Below are 19,268 nucleotides of genomic sequence, written 5' to 3'. Positions count from 1 at the left end.
AGAGGAGGAGCTTACCGATGACACGGCACACCTCGGCCGGGGGGCGGGGGGGGGGGGGCGTGACGCAGCACTACAGCCGCCCCGGACAGGAGCCAGGGCGGCGGGCGGGCCGGCGAGCACAGCCACCTGCTCTGCAACACTGGTCATGCACGGTGTGCCAGCCTCCACAGACACACCAAAGGTCACACATAGCACCGCAAAGCGCAGAACAGCGCAGCACAGCGCACTGAAACAGTATTACGTGTTACCCATATCCCAAGGCACGTACTCCCATAGCCAAGTACCTCTCACCACACGCTCTCGGTGGTACCAAGGCTTGACGGGTCAGCTGGTGCCAATCATCATCACGTGACTGGCGGGAACCGGACAGCTCAGAAACACTCAGCACTACCCACCCACACACAAACTGGTGCAAAAAGTACCTACAACCTGACACATTCATTCGCTGGCTGCATGCCTGACTGGTAAGCCGACAAAACTATCGCTGAGGCATCAAATGGACTCGCCTGGCCAGCAGATCCCCTGGCGTCTCCTCCAGCAGCTGCTGCAGCACGCTGACGAGGACATCTGATGGCAGGTCACGGCGGCTCGAGTCGGCCGGCAGGCCGCGAGAGCGCAGCACCGGCTGCAGTTTGGCCGAGAACAGTTCGGAAGGCCGCGCCACGGGCGTTTGTAGGGGGCCGGCTGCGGGGAGGGGCGGGGGTCAGGTCACCATGAGATGCCCCAGGCTACATGTCAGGCGGCAGGGAAAAGTAGTCGCCTTTTCGCACGGCGGATTATAATCGGGCCACAAGTAGACAATTCCACACGGTGTTCTGTCGAACAAAGCAATAACGTACCGCCAGGGAATCCGTCAACACAACTGAGCACCAACAGCGGGCGTTATGTTCTTCATGACACCAACCATCAACCAGCGTCCACACGACGTTGGCACCACTGAAAATACAGTTTATTATGCACCGCTCGGGTCTTGGCACCCCAGAGGCCTTAGGTCAGGCGCCGTATACATTCTCGTCAGCAACTGACAAGCCACGTTGCCGGAAATCCCCTCCAAGGGGCCGAGCGGACCGAAGTCAGGGGCGCTCGACCCGTCTCTGCTGCAGGGGTGCCCGACCTGTGCCGTTGGCGGTGGCGGCGCGTTGTTGCCAGCGCTTGTAGACGCCGAACAGGGGCGTGCTGCCTTCCACCCACTGGATGAGGCCGGAGCGTGGGCCCAGTGGCACCACGGCGTAGCCGCGCGCACGGTACCGTTCGACGTCCCTGGCGTGGAGGTAAGGTCAGGTCACTGACCAGCTTGTCTCGCCGCGGTCGGCAGGCCGCCAAAACAGCCATGCAGGTGATCTAACCAGCGATCTTGAGCCCAGCTCACTTGTGTTTACGTCATGTGCGTGAGCATCACCGGTGTTCACGTCATATGCGCCAGTGGCACGGGCATTCACGTCATATGCGCCAGTGTCACGAGGTACTAACGTTCTACGAGCGAGTGTCGGTGTTCATGTCATATGCGCGAGTGTCACGGGTGTTCGTGTCATATGTGGGAGCATCACGGGGATTCACGTCATATGTGTGAGTGTCACAGATATTCACGTCATACGTGTGAGTGTCACAGGTATTCACGTCATATGTGTGAGCATCACAGGTATTTACGTCATCTGTGTGAGTGTCACAGGTATTCACGTCATCTGTGAGTGTCACGGGTATTCACGTCATACGTGTGAGTGTCACGGGTATTTACGTCATATGTGTGAGTGTCACGGGTATTCACGTCGTATGTGTGAGTGTCACGGGGATTCACGTCATACGTGTGAGTGTCACGGGTATTCACGTCATGTGTGAGTGTCACGGGTATTCACGTCACACGTGTGAGTGTCACGGGTATTCACGTCGTATGTGTGAGTGTCACGGGTACTCACGTCGTATGTGTGAGTGTCACGGGCATTCACGTCATACGTGTGTCACGGGTATTCACGTCGTATGTGTGAGTGTCACGGGTATTCACGTCGTTTGTGTGAGTGTCACGGGTATTCACGTCATCTGTGTGAGTGCCACGGACGTTTCCGTCACGACCCCGATTAGCTCGGGTGTTCGCGTTAGGTCGGCGTGCAGTCCAGTGTAACCAGCGGACCTCGTCCACAACAAGCAAGAAGCCCCCACCAACAGCAAGCGCAGCAGACCAGACCTACCATCCAGGGCAGCAAACTCACTCGGTCTGCTTGGCAAGCATCTGGTTGGTGATGGACAGCAGTTGCATGACGCGCTCGTCCAGGTGCAGGTCCTCCAGACCCTTGAAGAGGTACGCGTACCTGCCGGCCCGGCCCGGCCAAGATCACTCAGCCGAACTCGAACTCGGTGGAGGGCGGCGTGGAGGCGGTTTGAGGCCCAGCAGCCCATGGACTCAAGTGTCGTTCTCGCCCGAGTCAAAAGTGCTGATGTAATGTCAAGTGCATCATTCATTCAGTGCATTGAAAGTTCAGTAGAACAGATCTGGAGCTGGTGTTCGAAATCCGACAGAAGACGTGACCATTTGGGGACCAAATTCCATGAGATCGACAACCCCTTTCATAGAGCTCTCACTTTCGCAAAATTGATTTCGACATGGATCGGGCGAATGGAGGACTATCACTATCACGATCAAATAGTTCATCTTGAGATGCACGAGGTGAATGGAGGACTGCTGACACTGCACAAATCGCGAGCAGGCACACGGCATGGCCTGCACCGCTCGAGGACGGCACACCCGCCAGAAGCACAACGCTAGCGGTCTAACCACAAGCACTTGAACAGTACAGTATCCTTTATCCCGTTGAATGTGTTTTCGTCGTCTCCTCGACGAACACAGTAATTGGAAATGAGCAGTAAGCCATACAGACATGCACATCTCACCTGGACCCCGCTGTACACCCATGCCAGCACATTTCAGATGTTGGATACGATTGAACTACCTGCCCCGGTACCTTAGCGGATAAGAGCGCCCACCTTCCAGTCCCCTCCCCATCCCCTCTCCCCCTGTCCTCCCACGTGGCAGGCCAATGGGTTCAGCTCGGTTTGGGGACCATGACTGGGATGATCTGTCAACAGCGGCCGCGCCGAGTGTTCGGTGACGTCAGAGAGCAGGGACAGATCGTGCGGGGCATCGTGACACGCGAATCTTCCGCCACAAAACTCTGCCTTTGGTCGGTAATTTTAAGATCAGACGGCGTGGCCAGGGCGCACGCAACAGACACCTCTTGGCGTGGGCACTGACCCCATAAATCCATCCAATCACTACGCTTCACATTTAATCTGTTCAAAGCCAAAGACTGTGACCACCGAGTAGGACCTCCAGTAGGCCGGCCGAAGACGTCACTGCCTCGACAGCGCCGTCAGCGCCTGCGGGACCGCTGCCGCTGGCCGCGCCTCGGTCTCTCACCTGCGCCCGTCGGAGCCGCAGAGCTGCAGCTTCTTCGGCTTGGTCTTGGTCGGCAGGATCAGCACGCTGCGCTCGATGGCGCTCACCATGAGGCCGCAGGCGCCCGCCACGCCCGGCATACATACGGCCGTGTCCCGCAAACCTGGCGGCGCCGGCAGGGTCAGAGGTCACGCGCCGACGGGGTCAGAGGTCACGCGCCGGCGGGGTCAGAGGTCACGCGTCGGCGGGGTCACAGTCAAACACCGGCTTGGAGGGAGGTGCGGTGTTTGCGGCAGAGTGAGAGGTGACGGTCAACGGGAGGGGAACTGAACTAACTGGGGGTAAGACGGGAGCAGAACCTTGAAGTTGGCTGGGGTCAGGAAACCGTACCAACCAGAAGCCTCCGCACTGCCTGGCAATGGCCGTGGTCGTCCTATACAAATGGGGGGGGGGGGGGGAATAAAGATAATGGAACAATTTGCATCTAAATGGCGATTCCTATGAGTAGTGAAGAGACAAGCACATGCCTTTCAGGTCCACCAGTAAAAACTTGATATTTAGAGGCTTTTTGGGGGGAGGGCTGTAGGGAACACGCCTCGCGCAGCCCCCTCCCCTCCCCAACGATCACACGTGCCCGTGGACAGCCCCAAGCGTCGCCTTCGGACCCGCGCCAGCCCCAACAGGGAACTACCGCCAAGGATGGCCACACGGTGGGCGTCCAGCCTCCGGCCGGCGCCGGCGCCTCCTCACCGGCCAGCACTGGAGAGATGTCGTCCAGACTTACCGGCCAGCACTGGAGAGATGTCGTCCAGGCTGAGTGCCTGCGCAGCGCGGCCAGACATGCGCTGCTGGAGGGCGGCGGCCAGCCGGCGGAACGGCTCCCAGGCGGCGCGCGGCGTCCACGGCTCAGCCGGCTCGCGTAGCCCAGCCAGCGCCACCTCAATGTCGGCCTCTGCAGCGGCCGGCGCCGTCACAGGCCGGCCCGGTGGCGCGGGCGGGCGGATGGGCCCGAGCGGGGAGCGCCGGGCACCGGCAGCAAGCAGCAGGCGACGGTGCAGGGCATGGGGCTGACGGCGTGGGACAGAGGAAGAACGGGCCAAAGGAAATGGGGCGGATGTGTGAGCAGGGCGGAGCAGCAGGGTCGGGGGAACACAAGTCAGAGGGGACCGGGCGGACAGAGCAGAGGTCGGAGAGAGAGGAGGGGAGGGGGCGGCAGACCGCATGAGACAAGGGGACGGCCTGGGCAGGGTCCCGTCTAGTCGGTGGGTTATTTCAAGTCACAGTTGTGCTTGAAGCATGTGCTCGCCAGACAGGCAACCACAGCACATGGCGGGCGAGGCATGACGTCATGGCAACCATCTCACAACGAACACATAAATCATCACTTATACAATTGATTATGCCCCTGGCGGTATAGATGTTCAGACTGACAGCCTAGACAGCCCAACCGTGCAGAAAAAACAACAACTCACGATAGAGCTTCTGGAAGGTCTCTTCATGTGGAGTTTCTGCAGGCACTGACGTGATGGCATGTATTTTCTCAAGAACGTACAGAATCTGAGGGCCCAACACCAATTAACAAGCAGACACACGCAAAGGTGCTCCAGTCACCCAAGAACCAGCGACGATTGCCTCAAAATGAAACCCTCCCCGGCATGCGCCATCAGACACAACAGCTCACACCAGGAAACAAGAGCAAAACCAGCATGAGCGCAGGCGTTAACGGTCTCGAAAGCCATCAAGATCGACTGGCGCAAAACTAACACCTCTGCGGCGGACCGGCCCTGCTGCGCTGTCGCATCGCTATCGTCGCCAGCCATCGGCCTCACTGTGCATGGGTCCCACCTGAGGTCACTGAATAATACAGAGTGCATACCGGCCGCCGGGCGAGACAACATAAAAAACGCCCCAAAAACCAAGAACACAGCGAACAATGCCATACGCGTTGCGGCACGTTGGACATAGCGACAAGGGAGCACGCCTCTTGTAGCGCGCTCTCCGTTACGTCCTGTAACACCACGCCCGCCATCCGGCGGCTGTAGGCGTGTGCCGCTCCCCGCCGCCGCTGCGTCGGCCCGTACCGGCCTGACGGCGATGCTGTACTTGTCGGCGGCGATGGCTGCGCGCTCGTCCTCGCTGAGCGCCTCACGCTCGGCCACCTTCTGCAGCTCGGCGGCGAGCGCGGCCAGCCGGCGCGCCGCCTCCGGCTGGTGCTGCGCCAGCGCGCCAGCCCACAGCTCGTCCCAGAGCAGCGTCACCCGCCGCAGCTCGCGCACCATCACCGTCACGTCGGCCATGGCAGCCGGGTTCTGCCGGCAGGTGGCGGCTCAGGCAGGCAGGACGGCAGGCAGGCAGGGAGGCAGGACGGGCGCCAGGCGAGGGAGGAGCGGCGCGGGGCTGCGGCAGAGCCAGCCAGGGCGGTGAAACACGGAACCTGAGGCGGGCTTCGGTTGCGGAGCGGGAAGGGGATGAGCGCGGAGAAACCGTCTAAGAATAACACACGTCAGTCACGGTGGATTACAAAGACAAGCCACACTGCGCATGATACCCATAACTAGTATCTTTAATCCGGCACTTGCAAGTAGCAGTGCGCACAAGCATCGTAGTGTGACTGTACCATACAACTATTAAACACAATGAAACAAAACTTCCGACCAGACAAGCCTTCACATAAAGTGAGTAACATAAGCAATATAATCCCTAGAACTATCTGCTTCTCCAGCTACACTATCTACGCCATTAGAAACGCTACCAATCTGGACTGGTCCATTTCAAGTATGTTCTACCCTTCGAGGGCGCACGCGCAGTGGAGGGGGGGGGGGGGGGTGAGCCATTCCTCATGACGAAACTTTCAGAACACACCTTGAGCCAAAGAAGGCGAAATCCGATAACCCCTTGAAAATAAGAACACCTTGTTGGATCTTACAAACGCACGCACGCACGCACGCACGCACGCACGCACGCACGCACGCACGCACGCACGCACGCACGCACGCACGCACGCACGCACGCACGCACGCACGCACGCACGCACGCACGCACGCACGCACACACACACACACACACACACACACACACACACACACACACACACACACACACACACACACGCACACACCTACCAAAGAGCACTCTAGATCTACCTTGTTCCATTCCTATCTGCCAGGCCGGCTAACCCATCCCCAGAGCAAGCCCTCCCCTTGTTGCACCCTTCAAGCCCTCCCCTTAAACGGTCCCGCCCCCCGAGCCCATCTCCCCTCGCGCCGGCGACGTGGACTGACCCGTCTGCGGAGCGTGTCCACCAGTCCAGCGTAGCAGTCCAGACGACACGCCACCTCCTGGTCGCCGTCCACCTCCGTCGGTTCGCCTTCTGCAGACGACGCACAAGGTCAGGGCCGCAGACAACACCAGCCAGTGTACGGCGTCAGCCGGCGGCGCACGGCCAGGGCCGCGGGAGACACCAGCCAGTGTACGGCGTCAGCCGGCGGCGCACGGCCAGGGCCGCGGACAACACCAGCCAGTGTACGGCGTCAGCCGGCGGCGCACGGCCAGGGCCGCGGGAGACACCAGCCAGTGCACGGCGTCAGCCGGCGGCGAATGCGCCCACGGCTGTGTCGGTTCCAGTGCGCGGAGGCCAGAACAGCAGCGGGGGAGAGCCCCAGAGAGCCAGCAAGCCGCGCCCCTGGGCCCTACGGCCGTTTCCAATCCAGAATCTGCGCTAGAACTCGTCGGCGGTCGCTGTAGCTTCCATGGCTGCGACGCCCACCCCCAGTCCGATATAGGCGCGTGCAGCATATGTCCAGGACATGGAGCCCGCGTGTCTATCGCCGGATGTGACCACCAGCGCTACGGATGTGTCAGACCCTGGTGCTCGTGCCCGGGCCGGGCCGTGACACTGCACCAGCGTCAGGCCCCGACACTGGCCCCATGTGCGGGTCATTGGGGCTTTACGACGCAACCAACTGCTGAGGCTGTGTGGCATCACCTGCCTCTCAGCCTGGCAGGAGGGGCGGACACGACGGGCAGACACCAACACCGTGCCAGCCCCTGACACTGGCGCCGTGTCAGCCCCGCCGCCGCGTTCCCCGTCAGTCCCGCTCGCCCGCACCTGTGTCGGGCGTCGCCCGGCAGCCGTCGCCGCCGACCACGGCCGGGAAGATGACCAGCTGAGGGTCGTCGTCGGCCACGGCGCACAGCAGCCGGCCGATGGACGAGCGCACGTACGGCTCCGGGTGATCCAGACGGGCGAACAGCTGCAACGGCGCACACCGGTCCAGGGTGACGCAGAACACGGCCAAAACAGCGCGACGGGCAGCAAACCTGCGACGCCGGTGCCGACAGCCAGCTAACACAGCCACAACAATACACATTGCCTCACAGTGTACACAATACGGCCGCAACGGCACTACAGTGGAACAGAAGAACGTCAAAGTGTCGATAAACACGCCTAAACACGACACTCTCCAGACCTCAGTTATCTCCGAAAGCGACCACAAGGCGCTTCTGTGCCTTTTGTGCCCTGGCCCAATACTGATTACAGTCACCCTATAGTCATGTCCACATCTCTGAGAGCACATAGTGAGCAGTGAGCCATGGTTGGAGCCACCGCACCTGAGGTATTATAGCTCTCCAGGGGACAGCACATAGTGAACACTGAGCCATGGTCGGAGCCAGCGCACCTGAGGTATAATAGCTTTCCAAGGCCCGGCCGGAGTGTCCGCCAGACCCTCCATCAGCTGATCACGCAGCTCGGCCGCGTGCTTGACGATCAGACGCAGCAGACGCAGCGCCGCCAGCGTGCTCCGTTCGCAACCCGAAGTGTCCGACTCCTGCAACAGATGGGAGGAGGGTCGGCGACGGTCGCGACTGGTGGAAGACATAATCACGTGTCACACTGCTGTAATAAACAAACGGAGGCGAATTTTAGTGTATCAACAAGAACGATTTTATTCCGACAAAGAGGCCGAGTCATTTTTCGTGGACGTTCGTTACGTTTACCGCAGCATTCCTTAACTGAATCCCAAGCATCCAGGCTTTGTTTCGCTCGCTGGCAGTACATCCCACAACCAGGAAGATACTGATCTTGATGACCATGATCACGCCTTCCCATTTATCATCACTGTCGGCACGGCTCCACCTCCGGATTTTCATCCGCTGCCAATTCCAACCACACATCCGTCTAGCACGCCCCCCCCCCCTCCCCCCGCTCTTCGCTGGGCCCTGCACGCCTAGCCCTCAACAGCTCAACAGCATGCCCCTACAGTCCATCCCTCAAATGTCATAAACCAACACTAAAGCATGTACCTCCAAATCCACAAAGTAAGTGAGTTGGTAACAGTCATCCAGTTTTCCTTTCCCCCAAATTGACACATGTCCCCCCCCCCATCCCAGTCACAACTCATCATCCCCGCCTCCTGGCTCTCTCATCTCCTCCAACCCCGCCCTCTGGCACTCCCGTATCCCCCTCCGGATGTCTCCCCCCCCCCCCGCCTTCCAGCTCTTCCGTTTCCTTCCGCCCTCCCCATTCCCCCGGCTCTCCCGTCTCACCACGCCCAGATCTCCCTACCGGCTCTACCCTCTACTTGAGCTCTCCCGTCTCCCCCGCCTTCCGGATCTCCCATCCCCTTCCCCCGCCCTCTGGCTCTATCCCCTGCCACCCAGCTCTCCAGTTTCCCCTCCCCACCCTCTGGCTACCACCCGTGCTCCCGGTCTCCCGTCTTCCCCCGCCCTCCGACTATCCCGTCTCCACCCCTCCAGTTCTCCCGTTTTTCCCCTCCCGTCCTCCGGCTCCCCCCCCCCCCCCCCCACGCTCTGACTCCCCCGCCCCACCCCACCCCCGCCCGCCGTCTCCGAGCATCCGCGTACCTGCTGCAGCTGGAGGAAGCGGAAGTAGGCGCCTGCCGCCAGGCCCAGGTGGCCGTAGACACTGCTCTGTGCCGCGCGCCACAGCTCTAGCAGCTGGTCCACGCGGCCAGGCGGCGCCACCGTCGCCAGCTGCGCGCGCACCCAGGCCGACGACGAGATCAGATCATCCTGCCGGCGGCGAACGAGTGTCGGGCTGAACTCGCACTGGTGGCAACAGGAACAGCGTCAGGGCAGGAGGTGTACGAGGGACGTGGCGCCGTGAGGGAAGGTGGTGTGAGCGGAGGCCAAGTGTTTGAGCGGGGGTCGGGTGGTGTAAGGGGGGACGTGTTGTGAAAAGGGGGGTATGTGAGGGGATGTGCGTAAGCGGAGCTGTGAGGAGGCGCGGGCAGCGACATGTAATTCTACGGGAGCTTACAGGGAGCGTTGACGAAACTCTGGCGATGTCATTGTCCTTGAGCATCATCCGCGACACCCTGCGACGGAGATGGAATGCTGCACCGGAACGGGTCTGACCGTCGCCGCCACCGCCGCAGTACGACGTCTCAATGCGAGACTGGGAATGCTGCCACGGGAAAGGGGGGGGGTACTGACCGTCTCAATGCCGCCACCGGAGCGGAGTACTGACCGGCGGCGGTACTGACCGTCTCAATGCCGCCACCGGAGCGGAGTACTGACCGTCTCAATGCCGCCACCGGAGCGGAGTACTGACCGTCTCAATGCCGCCACCGAAGCGGGGTACTGACCGTCTCAACGCCGCCACCGGAGCGGAGTACTGACCGTCTCAATGTCGCCACCGAACAAACTGGGCACAGGCGGTCAGCTTGGCTCGGCCGAGATGGTTAGCAGACACAGCTTAAAACAATGTGGCGCGCTGCGTAAGCTATCTGTTCCCGCATTGCCGCTGCCGTCATTAGCCGAATACGTGACAAGAGGCAGGTAACATCAAACTGCACGGCAGCGAATGGAACCCAACGCCCCGCAGCCCCCCCCCCCCCCCCCCCCCCCTCCCCTTCCCATGCCGATACCGGCCGACACGGGTGGGGCCGGCGGCCGCGTGGCGCACCTCGATGTCATTGTCAGGGTCCGTTTGCACATGGCTGCGCTCCACGATGTCGGTGAGGCGGGTGACGGCCTCGTCCGGCGCGTCCGGCAGCAGCGCGGCCACGGCGGCGCGGCTGTCGACCAGCTGGTCGGCAGAACGGCACCTGACGGCAGATGGCGGGCTCACACGGCCGTCGTGGATTTAGTGCTCTGTCGGCGAAATAATCAGGAGCACCACTGGCCCCCTATTACCTCGCCCAGGCGCTGTCTCAGTGTGGCAAAAGGGCCCCCTATTACGTCGCCCAGGCGCTGTCTCAGTGTGACAAAATGTCAGCACAATAATGGCGAACGGGCACAGTCGCCAACAGCCGTCACCGCGGCTTTGTACATGCGTAACGTGTCAGAATAATATTATTGAGCATGGTATCCTGCGAATAAGTAGCATTTACGTATGGGTGTCCTGTGACAGTACGGTGTCATGGGGGCACAGTATGCAGTTCGGTACCGTTCGTGTGTACATGTTCTGTCGGCACACCCATCTCCGGCACGTACTGTGAGTCGGTGACTGCCTGCTTGCCCCAGGTGTAGCACCAGTCGGCCAGCATGTACCATGCCTTGCTGTCCTCCGGCGAGCGCTGCACGGCCGCCTCCAGCAGCCGACCGACCTAGCGAGGCGACGGAGCACCGTCAGCCCCTGGGAGAGGCCCTGACCGGTCCCAGCCCCGACCGTCTTCGGTGAGAGGTCAGGCTATTCCGGGGGAGGGCCCCAGCGGACTGGTGTCGGACTCCCCCAGCCGTCCCATGTCATCTGGCGCACGAATTGACTTGGGAGCAGTACAGACCTGACGCGCACCGGTGGCCCCTCGGCTGGAGGGGAGGAGAGGATCACTGGCCCCGGCTCCTCCACACGGCACGCCTCCCGGTCCGACGACCACACATGACGCACCGGTGGCCCCTCGGCTGACGGGGAGGGGAGGGTCGCTGGCTTCGGCTCCTCCACACGGCACGCCTCCCGGTCCGACGACCACACATGACGCACCGGTGGCCCCTCGGCTGACGGGGAGGGGAGGGTCGCTGGCTTCGGCTCCTCTACACGGCACGCCTCCCGGTCCGACGACCACACATGACGCACCGGTGGCCCCTCGGCTGGCGGGGAGGGGAGGGTCGCTGGCCTCGGCTCCTCCACACGGCACGCCTCCCGGTCCGACGACCCCATACGACGTTATGGCAAACTGCTGCCGCCCGCTGGCGCTGCAAGCGGGACTGGCTGGGGCGGGGGAGGGAGAACGGCCTACTGCGACTGCGACTGACACGTCACACCGACGATCCGAAGCGAGGTGAGGAATACATGTAGCCGCTTGCAGGATGTCAAACACGCGTCTTGAAGAGAGCCATGTGTGCATCAGTCGGCGTGCTCGACGAAGCTGTCAGCGACAGAGCGCCGCCCACCCATCGGTGAGCCTTACCCGCATGTCGGCGGTCGGCACCACGTGACTGTTGACCCCGCTGAGGTCACCCGGCGCCACTGCAGACAAGTACTGCTCCACCTGGGGCACAGACACGCACCGACTTGGGGAGGGCAGACAAACAGCGTACGTGGCACAACGTGCATCCCATGAGCGGGAGGTGGATCGGTGGGGGGGGGGGGGGGGAAGGGGGCCCAGGCAGGAGGCAACAGGGCCGCATCGGCACCACTGGGACATTGCGCCGACACCTCACACACACTGTGCTCACACTTCCCACACTGATAGCGCTCAAACACCCGTATATGCAGCCAGCGGGTTTGACATGAGGGCGTCTTTACGGCAGCAACAGAGCTGACTGACAATGCATGAGCGACTGCCGTGATTGGCCAGCGCCACGATCAGCCATCTTACTCGGTCAGCATCCAGGGCCGACGAGGCTCCACCCCCGCCCAGCCAGCGGGCCAAAAGCAGGTCGGTGCGGGATGTGACGTCACCAGAGGGTGTGGCCAGCAGCACCTCGATAGCCTCCAATGGTCGACCCAAGCTGGGGGCGGTGCGAACGGTGAGCGATAGCATCCAGCAACAGTGGCTGATGAACTACCGCCAAGCTGAGGATGTTTAAGAAAGCTAAGCGAGATAGCAAAACCGCTATTTCCATGATCTGGTATCTATAGTGGCGGCTGACCCAGCCAGCAGTACCTACAATGGACAATGGCGGCTGGCCCGGTCAGCAGTACCTACAGTGGCGGCTGACCCAGCCAGCAGTACATACAATGGCGGCTGACCCAGCAAGCAGTACCTACAATTGTGGCTGGTCCGGTCAGCAGTATCTACAATGGCGGCTGACCCAGCCAGCAGTGCCTACAATGGCGGCTGGTCCGGTCAGCAGTATCTACCGTCACGGGTGACCCGTGTGTCAGTGCGCGCACGTTGGCCTGGCCTCGGCATCGGCCTGCCCGCACCGTCGTCCGGCTAACCTGTGCAGCAGTTTGGCGGTCTCGCGGCGCGCCTCGGCCAGCGGCGGCCGGTCGGCGGCGCCGGTAACCAGGCCGGCCAGCGCCGTCTCCAGCTGGAGCTGACCCCGCGCCGGGCGGTGACCCCGCAGCAGGAGGCGCGCCGCCGGCTCCAGGTCACCGGCTCGCCTGAGGCGCTTCACGGCCATCAGACGGAGACGCGCCGCGGCCGGGTCTGGCGGCGGGGTAGAGATGACGAATGTCAGCAGCTGTTGGCGCTGCTGTTGACGACGGTGATAACGACAGTGATGATTAATGTAACACTAATTAAAGTACATGGTTGCAATAATTGCACTAATGAGGCGTGTTTGTCAAGTATTTTGATCCATAACACATGACGGGAGGTGTGACAAACTGATGACGGAAGTCCTCTTTACTCTCTCCGCGGTAGATAAATCCCGAACCCGGCCACGATCAGCGCATCTCTATAGCTCAGTTTGGTGGAGCGCCTGCCTTCCAGCCCGCCTCGCGTGGCGGGGTGGGTTCGGGTCGCTTCAGGCACTCGCTAGTTAACCTGGACACCGGCATCGCTCGCGGCTGATGGCAGTGGTCGCGCTCAAGGTCAGGTGACGTCAGAGGGCAGGGAGGAGCGTGACCAACATGGCGAAACATAAACTTTCACCACCAGATTATGCCATTGACCTGGACCTGCACAATCGAATGATAGACGTCTGGACTCACAAAGCAGGCATGGCTTAGCGAATTGGCTCCCAGAAATCCGCTTGCTCAAAAGGTTGGGAATAATTCTTGTTAAATCCTGTGGGTACGCCAACTCTGCAGGGCTGCTGATAACACAAACGTAGACAAGCGCCACGCAAAGGCTCTCGAAAGCAGCCCAGTTGTATGCCAGCCCCTTCCCCAACCTAGTTTCCTGCGGCCAAGGGCGCCACTGCCTGTTCTCACACCCCCCCCCCCCCCGTGCCACGCCCTGGGCGCGCCCCTGGCCGCACCGTTGGCTGTGACACTGCCGAGGGCTTGCAGACACTGAGCCCAGTGTGTGATCTGCAGCAGAGTGGAGATGTTCAGTCTGCCGGCCCGCCAGCCGGCGGCGGCCAGCTCCGGCAGCCGCAGGCTGGAGACCGGTCCGCCGTCCCGCACCTCCGACAGCTGGCGACCCGGAGCGAGGGTCAGAGAGGTTACACAGGCGGGGGAGGGTCCACCGTCCCGCACCTCCGACAGCTGGTGACCCGGAGCGAAGGTCAGAGAGGTCACACAGGTGGGGGAGGATCCACCGTCCCGCACCTCCGGCAGCTGGTGACCCGGAGCGAGGGTCAGAGAGGTCACACAGGCGGGGGAGGGTCCACCGTCCCGCACCTCCGACAGCTGGTGACCCGGAGCGAGGGTCAGAGAGGCCACTACCACACCGTCCAAGTATGACCCACCAGTGCACGAGCACAAGTACGCGACAGCCGGCCCGTACCTGGAGCAGGACCTGCAGGCTAAAGATGGTGGCGGGCGCCACGGCCGGCGGGAACTCAGTGGCGCCGTCGTGCGCCTGCCGCGCCGTCCAGGCCGTGGCCGCCGCCAGCTGACCGGCCGCTGCCTCCCAGCTGTCGGTGGCGCCCAGGCTCGGGTCAGCGGGTGAGCTGGGCGCCGGAGGGTTCGGGCATTGGTACCCAGGTGAGGCGCAGGCCACAGATGGCGTGCCTGTGTCCGCGGCGAGGCCGCCGTGAGGCGCTCTGTCCTGTTGTGGTACCCAGGTGAGGCGCAGGCCACAGATGGCGTGCCTGTGTCCGCGGCGAGGCCGCCGTGAGGCGCTCTGTCCTGTTGTGGTACCCAGGTGAGGCGCAGGCCACAGATGGCGTGCCTGTGTCCGCGGCGAGGCCGCCGTGGAGCGCTCTCTCCTGCTGTGCAGACCGCGCAATGCTATCCAACGGCATGGAGAGACCCTCCAGCTGGCAAGACCGTGTCAGCCGGAGCAGGCAGGACAAACGGGATCCCGAGCACGGCGACACACAGCCACGTAATAAAGGCCGTGACGTGCTGACTCGCCGCCTCAGAAACTCACATCTAATGGCAATAAACGCGCCTCAGCTCGAACAACTGTTACACAGCACACGCGACACGGATGCCGACCTCACTAGCCATAGCTTGACATCGCAGCAGAGCCTCCACCCAACCGAGGTGGCCTCCCTTCCCCTCCCCTCCCCTCCCTCCGACACGGCCTCGCCCGCCCACGAGTCTACCTCTTCTGGTCGTGGCAGAGCGCCGCGGCGGTCGCTGCCGAATAGACCTGTGATGTCAGCGCTGATTTGACGGCGGGCTCGCCAGGTGGCAGGTCTGCGGCGTGTGACGTCACCGCAGCGTAGTCGCCGTCGGCGAAGCTCGCGAGAAGTCTGAGACGGCGGAGGAGTCATATAGAATCAGAGGGGGTCACTGCTAGGGCAGGCCGCCATTTACGGGGTCTGGACCTCCGTACTTCGTTTTCCACGCCCCATTTAAGGAGAGTTCTCAACGTTCACCACTACCATGTGTGTTCTCCACGAACCTCACCACACGTTTGGAAACAATAATTCACTGGTACACGCAGCTAAACTGCATCTATAGCAGACGTCCCTGTCGCACCTGATGTTGTCGATGCTGTCCAGGATGGCGTCGTGGGGCGGCAGCTGGTGCGTCTCCATCGTCTCCCTCCAGGTGAGAGCGTCTTGGTAGCGCCCGATGCTAACATAACTCTCCAGAACCTAGAGGTGGCAGCCAGAAACAAGTGCTGGCGTTAGTTTCGACCCCCGGCAGGAGATGGCACCCCGATCGGCGAGTGGTCGGCTCGCCTGAGGTCAGTGCCAGCGGTGTGTTAGCGGCGCCGACCGCCGGCTCCTGGTGAGCGGCGCCAGCAGTGTGTTAGCAGCGCTGCCCGCTAGCTCCTGGTGAGCGGCGCCAGCAGCTTCCCAACGATGTCGTCTGATTTATCCCACACCGATATCAATATCAGTATGAATTTTTCGCCACCGAGACGACTTCGGGCCGATATCTCTAATCCCAACCGACTGCCCAGCTGTCGCAGCAGATGCAGAGCCGGACGGGGAAGGGGGTGGGGGGTGATACCTAACTGCCCATCAATCACAAAAGCTCCAGCGCTGCAGAAGAGGGGCAGCACTCCAGCGATGGTGGAGAGGGACAGAGCTTCACCGGTGGTGGTTAGGGCGGCGGGCCGATGGTGGAGGGGGCGGCGGGAGGCCCACCTGGCTGCTCAGCTGTCTCAGCAGCTCCTGGTCGGCCGCCGGCGTCTCTACGTGCTCCAGCACGTACTGGCGCAGGGTGTCGGCGCCCTCGCCGTACCTGTTTGAGTAAACACACCGCCGGTTAGGCCTTAAAGCCGCGGTCCCGCACCGGGGCCACACCCCGCCAGCGGCGACGGTAGACCAGCTCGGAACCGTTCACCACGCCACACCACGCCACGTCACGCCACGCACGCACGCACGTACGCACGCCACACACACGCACACGCACACCCACACCCACATATATGCGTACATATAATGGTATATATATATATATATATATATATATATATATATATATATACATATGCGTGCGTGCGTGCGTGCGTGCGTGCGTGCGTGCGTGCGTGCGTGCGTGCGTGCGTGCGTGCGTGCGTGCGTGCGTGCGTGGGTATATATATATATATATATATATATATATTATATATATATACTCAGCTCATATATATGTGCTGATATATATATATATATATATATATATATATATATATATATATATATATATGTGTGTGTGTGTGTGTGTGCTCATATATATGTGCATATATACAGCTGCTGAGACATGACCACATTTGCCCCTCATCCTGGCAGGAAGGGCGGGCACCGCGGGAGCCGAGCCCCGTGCCTCCGGTTTCTTCTATACTATCGGAGCTCGCGGACAACCTGCTGGGGCTGACAAAGTCTGACAGTAGCAGTGTGTGATCGCCCAGCCTTGCCTGCAGGGCACAAACAGAGCATCAGGTGTCAGCCCCCACTGCACGGTGCCCCTCTGCCCAGTCACCTGCGGCGTGCCAGCATCTCAGAGCCGTCCATCCAATCGGCCGCCTCCGGCTCCTCCGCCAGGTGACGCAGCCCGCGCACCAGCTGCCAGCTGCCGGCACTCACGGCGGCCGCCACCGCCGACTGCAGCGCCCCTGGTGGCGGCGGCGCGCGACTCTCGGCCAGCAGCGGCCAGACGGCGGCGAGCCCGGCCGGCGCCGGCAGCCGCGCCAGCGCTGGCCGTGCGCGCAGCACGTGCCGCCGCGCGCGCAGCATCCACTCGCGGCACGTGGCCTGGTTGGCGCGGAAGAAGGAGCGCACAGCCTGCGGGGGAGGGGGTACTGAGGTCAAGGGAAGGTGGGGTGGGACAGGGGCATCTTCACGAATAAGGCTGACACAATATTTCTTTGCAAGTTGTCAACCTCCAGATTGAGGAAACTTCTTGCTTCGTTTGAAATTTTGTAAAGATCTCTACCTGTTTAAACGACTCATGTCAACTGGCAGTCACCTAACAGGTGGTTGGTACTTGCAGCGATAAAACAACGTAGCACCGGGCGCAAACAACCAGTGCGGCTGACGGGCCCCTCACCACTCAATAACTAACTATCCAACCTCTCATTCAAAAGCCTATCATCTACATGCCTTGCCACATCCCCCATCTTTCACTGTGACAACAGTCGCTGACCTCCCTGACCTTGTTGAATACGGAGGGCATGACGGCGACGCCTTCGGCCGCCGCGTGGATGCACTTGTCCAGCGCCTCCAGGAAGGCGAGCAGACCGGCCAGGCCGGCGCCGTTTGCCGACACGCAGTCCGAGATCCTCTCGTCCAGCTCCGTCAGAGTCCTCTGTTAACCACACACATAACTGACGGTTAACGCCACGACCGGTACGTGGCAGCAGGTCCTGGGAACCAGCCAGTCGCCCATGACAAGGACATGCCGTTATGGAGTGAGTAACTGAGGCAAAGCACGGGGTAATCAGTTACATTTGCCTCTGGGACAGAACATTCCGGTGCATGGGCCCCAGGGTGCTCACCTCCGGCTTCTTGTGAGGCGGCGTCTTCAGACGGTGTACCACGCAGAACTCTGCCGCCGACAAGTGGGACCAGAGCTTAACGAGACTGCCACGAGATGACAGCAGCCACGCATCGTCCGCCTTTTGCACAGTGGTTGCGTTTTGGCAGGCGGCCAGGGCGTCCACCGCCCAGTCGAACACGGGTGAGCTGCGGATCGCGACACACCAGTAAACAATCGCGTTCAAGCAGTGTCCTAAAATTGCCGACTTCGGGTGTAAAGCAAGAGCCCATGAGGAGGAATTTTCGCTCCTTTTCCCCATGTTTTGCGGATTTTTCGCTCCTCCCTTATATCATCTAATCGCACATGCCAAACCCATATTTCCCTTTCCGAGGCATTCACATGCCATCTAAAACCCAGCTTACTCAACACCACCAAGCATAAACAAGGCCCCAGAAAACCTGGACACCTATGGCTATGTCCTGCCTCACCTACATCTGAATCATGTCCATGTATGCACAGAGCAAGGGCGCCAGGTACCTTCAAGCCCGAGAGCCCCAGCGACGTCAGCCGCTCACAAACATCAAGCTTGGTTTGTTTACAAAATGCATCACAATCGGCAGCTATAAGCCAAATACAAGGCTTTCACGCATCCCCAATGTTTTTGGTCTGGCCACCACACCACCAAAGCAGAGCATGGTACGAACACCAGCAAGCCTGGTAGAGAATTTTACCCCGCGCATTTATTTCATCCGAAGAGATTTGACAACTAAATTGCATAACTCCCGAAACGCAGGAATGAAAAATTTCATAAATATCTTCTAAATGAAATTTACAAGTTAAATAGCACCGTTTGGGCATCCATTTTCACAAATTTCAAGTCAAATCAGCTGATTACAATATTTTGCCAAAAAGTATCAGTCTTGATATTTATTTGACTGTTTTTGTTTTTCCTGACACCATACGAGAGTGATCTAACTTTACTCTTCAATCATTTCCGATTGCCTTTAAAAGTACCATCTATTGCTTAAAATGTTGACCAATTTCTCTGCAAAATGCTACAATTGCAAACTTGCACGTATTTCGTACAATTCGATTAATTCGCCAGCCGCCCAAACATGTTTGACACGCACCCAAGAGCGAACAATGCACAGGGAATGAAGGAGACAATTTGAAGCACGGAGCTTATTCTTACCACCATTTTTATCCTGTTAAACCCTTAGTCAGCCCGGGTTTTTTTGTTGTTTGGTTTTTGTTCATGGCGGTGCTCGATGATAAATCTATGCCTTTCCAGTTTCGCTACCTTACTGGGCTACATTATCCAGCCATAACTAGCTTTGGGATAGACCTGACGCAGCTACTACAGAAGTGTTTGATGGCGAAATTCTGCCCTGGGGCTGTTTATCATGCACGCCTCGTTTCGCATTTTAAATTTGTAGGTTGGTTGACGTGGTTGAAATTTATATGTGGGGGTGGGTGGTATGACCCTGTCTGTCAGCAAAC

General features: G+C 60.3%; 1 protein-coding gene across 1 annotated transcript; it reads right to left on the bottom strand.

Moving 5' to 3' along the window:
• Nucleotides 1–324: 324 nt before the first annotated feature.
• Nucleotides 325–16,889, bottom strand: LOC119095658 (serine/threonine-protein kinase SMG1). Its single transcript, XM_037218518.1, has 23 exons — nucleotides 16,773–16,889; nucleotides 15,956–16,052; nucleotides 15,339–15,457; nucleotides 14,960–15,109; nucleotides 14,194–14,323; nucleotides 13,724–13,880; nucleotides 12,738–12,948; nucleotides 12,172–12,304; nucleotides 11,761–11,841; nucleotides 10,847–10,959; nucleotides 10,317–10,458; nucleotides 9,254–9,421; nucleotides 8,068–8,217; nucleotides 7,497–7,641; nucleotides 6,670–6,758; nucleotides 5,470–5,697; nucleotides 4,861–4,945; nucleotides 4,173–4,340; nucleotides 3,410–3,551; nucleotides 2,205–2,303; nucleotides 1,115–1,260; nucleotides 507–684; nucleotides 325–352 (listed from the first exon to the last, which is right to left on the bottom strand). Exons 1-23 carry the CDS (start codon nucleotides 16,802–16,804, stop codon nucleotides 325–327), a joined length of 2,991 nt encoding a protein of 996 aa, XP_037074413.1. The 5' UTR covers nucleotides 16,805–16,889.
• Nucleotides 16,890–19,268: the final 2,379 nt, after the last annotated feature.

Source organism: Pollicipes pollicipes, unplaced genomic scaffold, assembly GCF_011947565.3.
Source record: "Pollicipes pollicipes isolate AB1234 unplaced genomic scaffold, Ppol_2.1 Scaffold_4219;HRSCAF=4965_pilon_pilon_pilon, whole genome shotgun sequence".
Classification (NCBI taxonomy): Eukaryota; Metazoa; Arthropoda; class Thecostraca; order Pollicipedomorpha; family Pollicipedidae; genus Pollicipes; species Pollicipes pollicipes.
The sequence above is the reverse complement of the archived record's forward strand: the minus strand, read 5'-3'. Positions and strand labels throughout refer to the sequence as shown.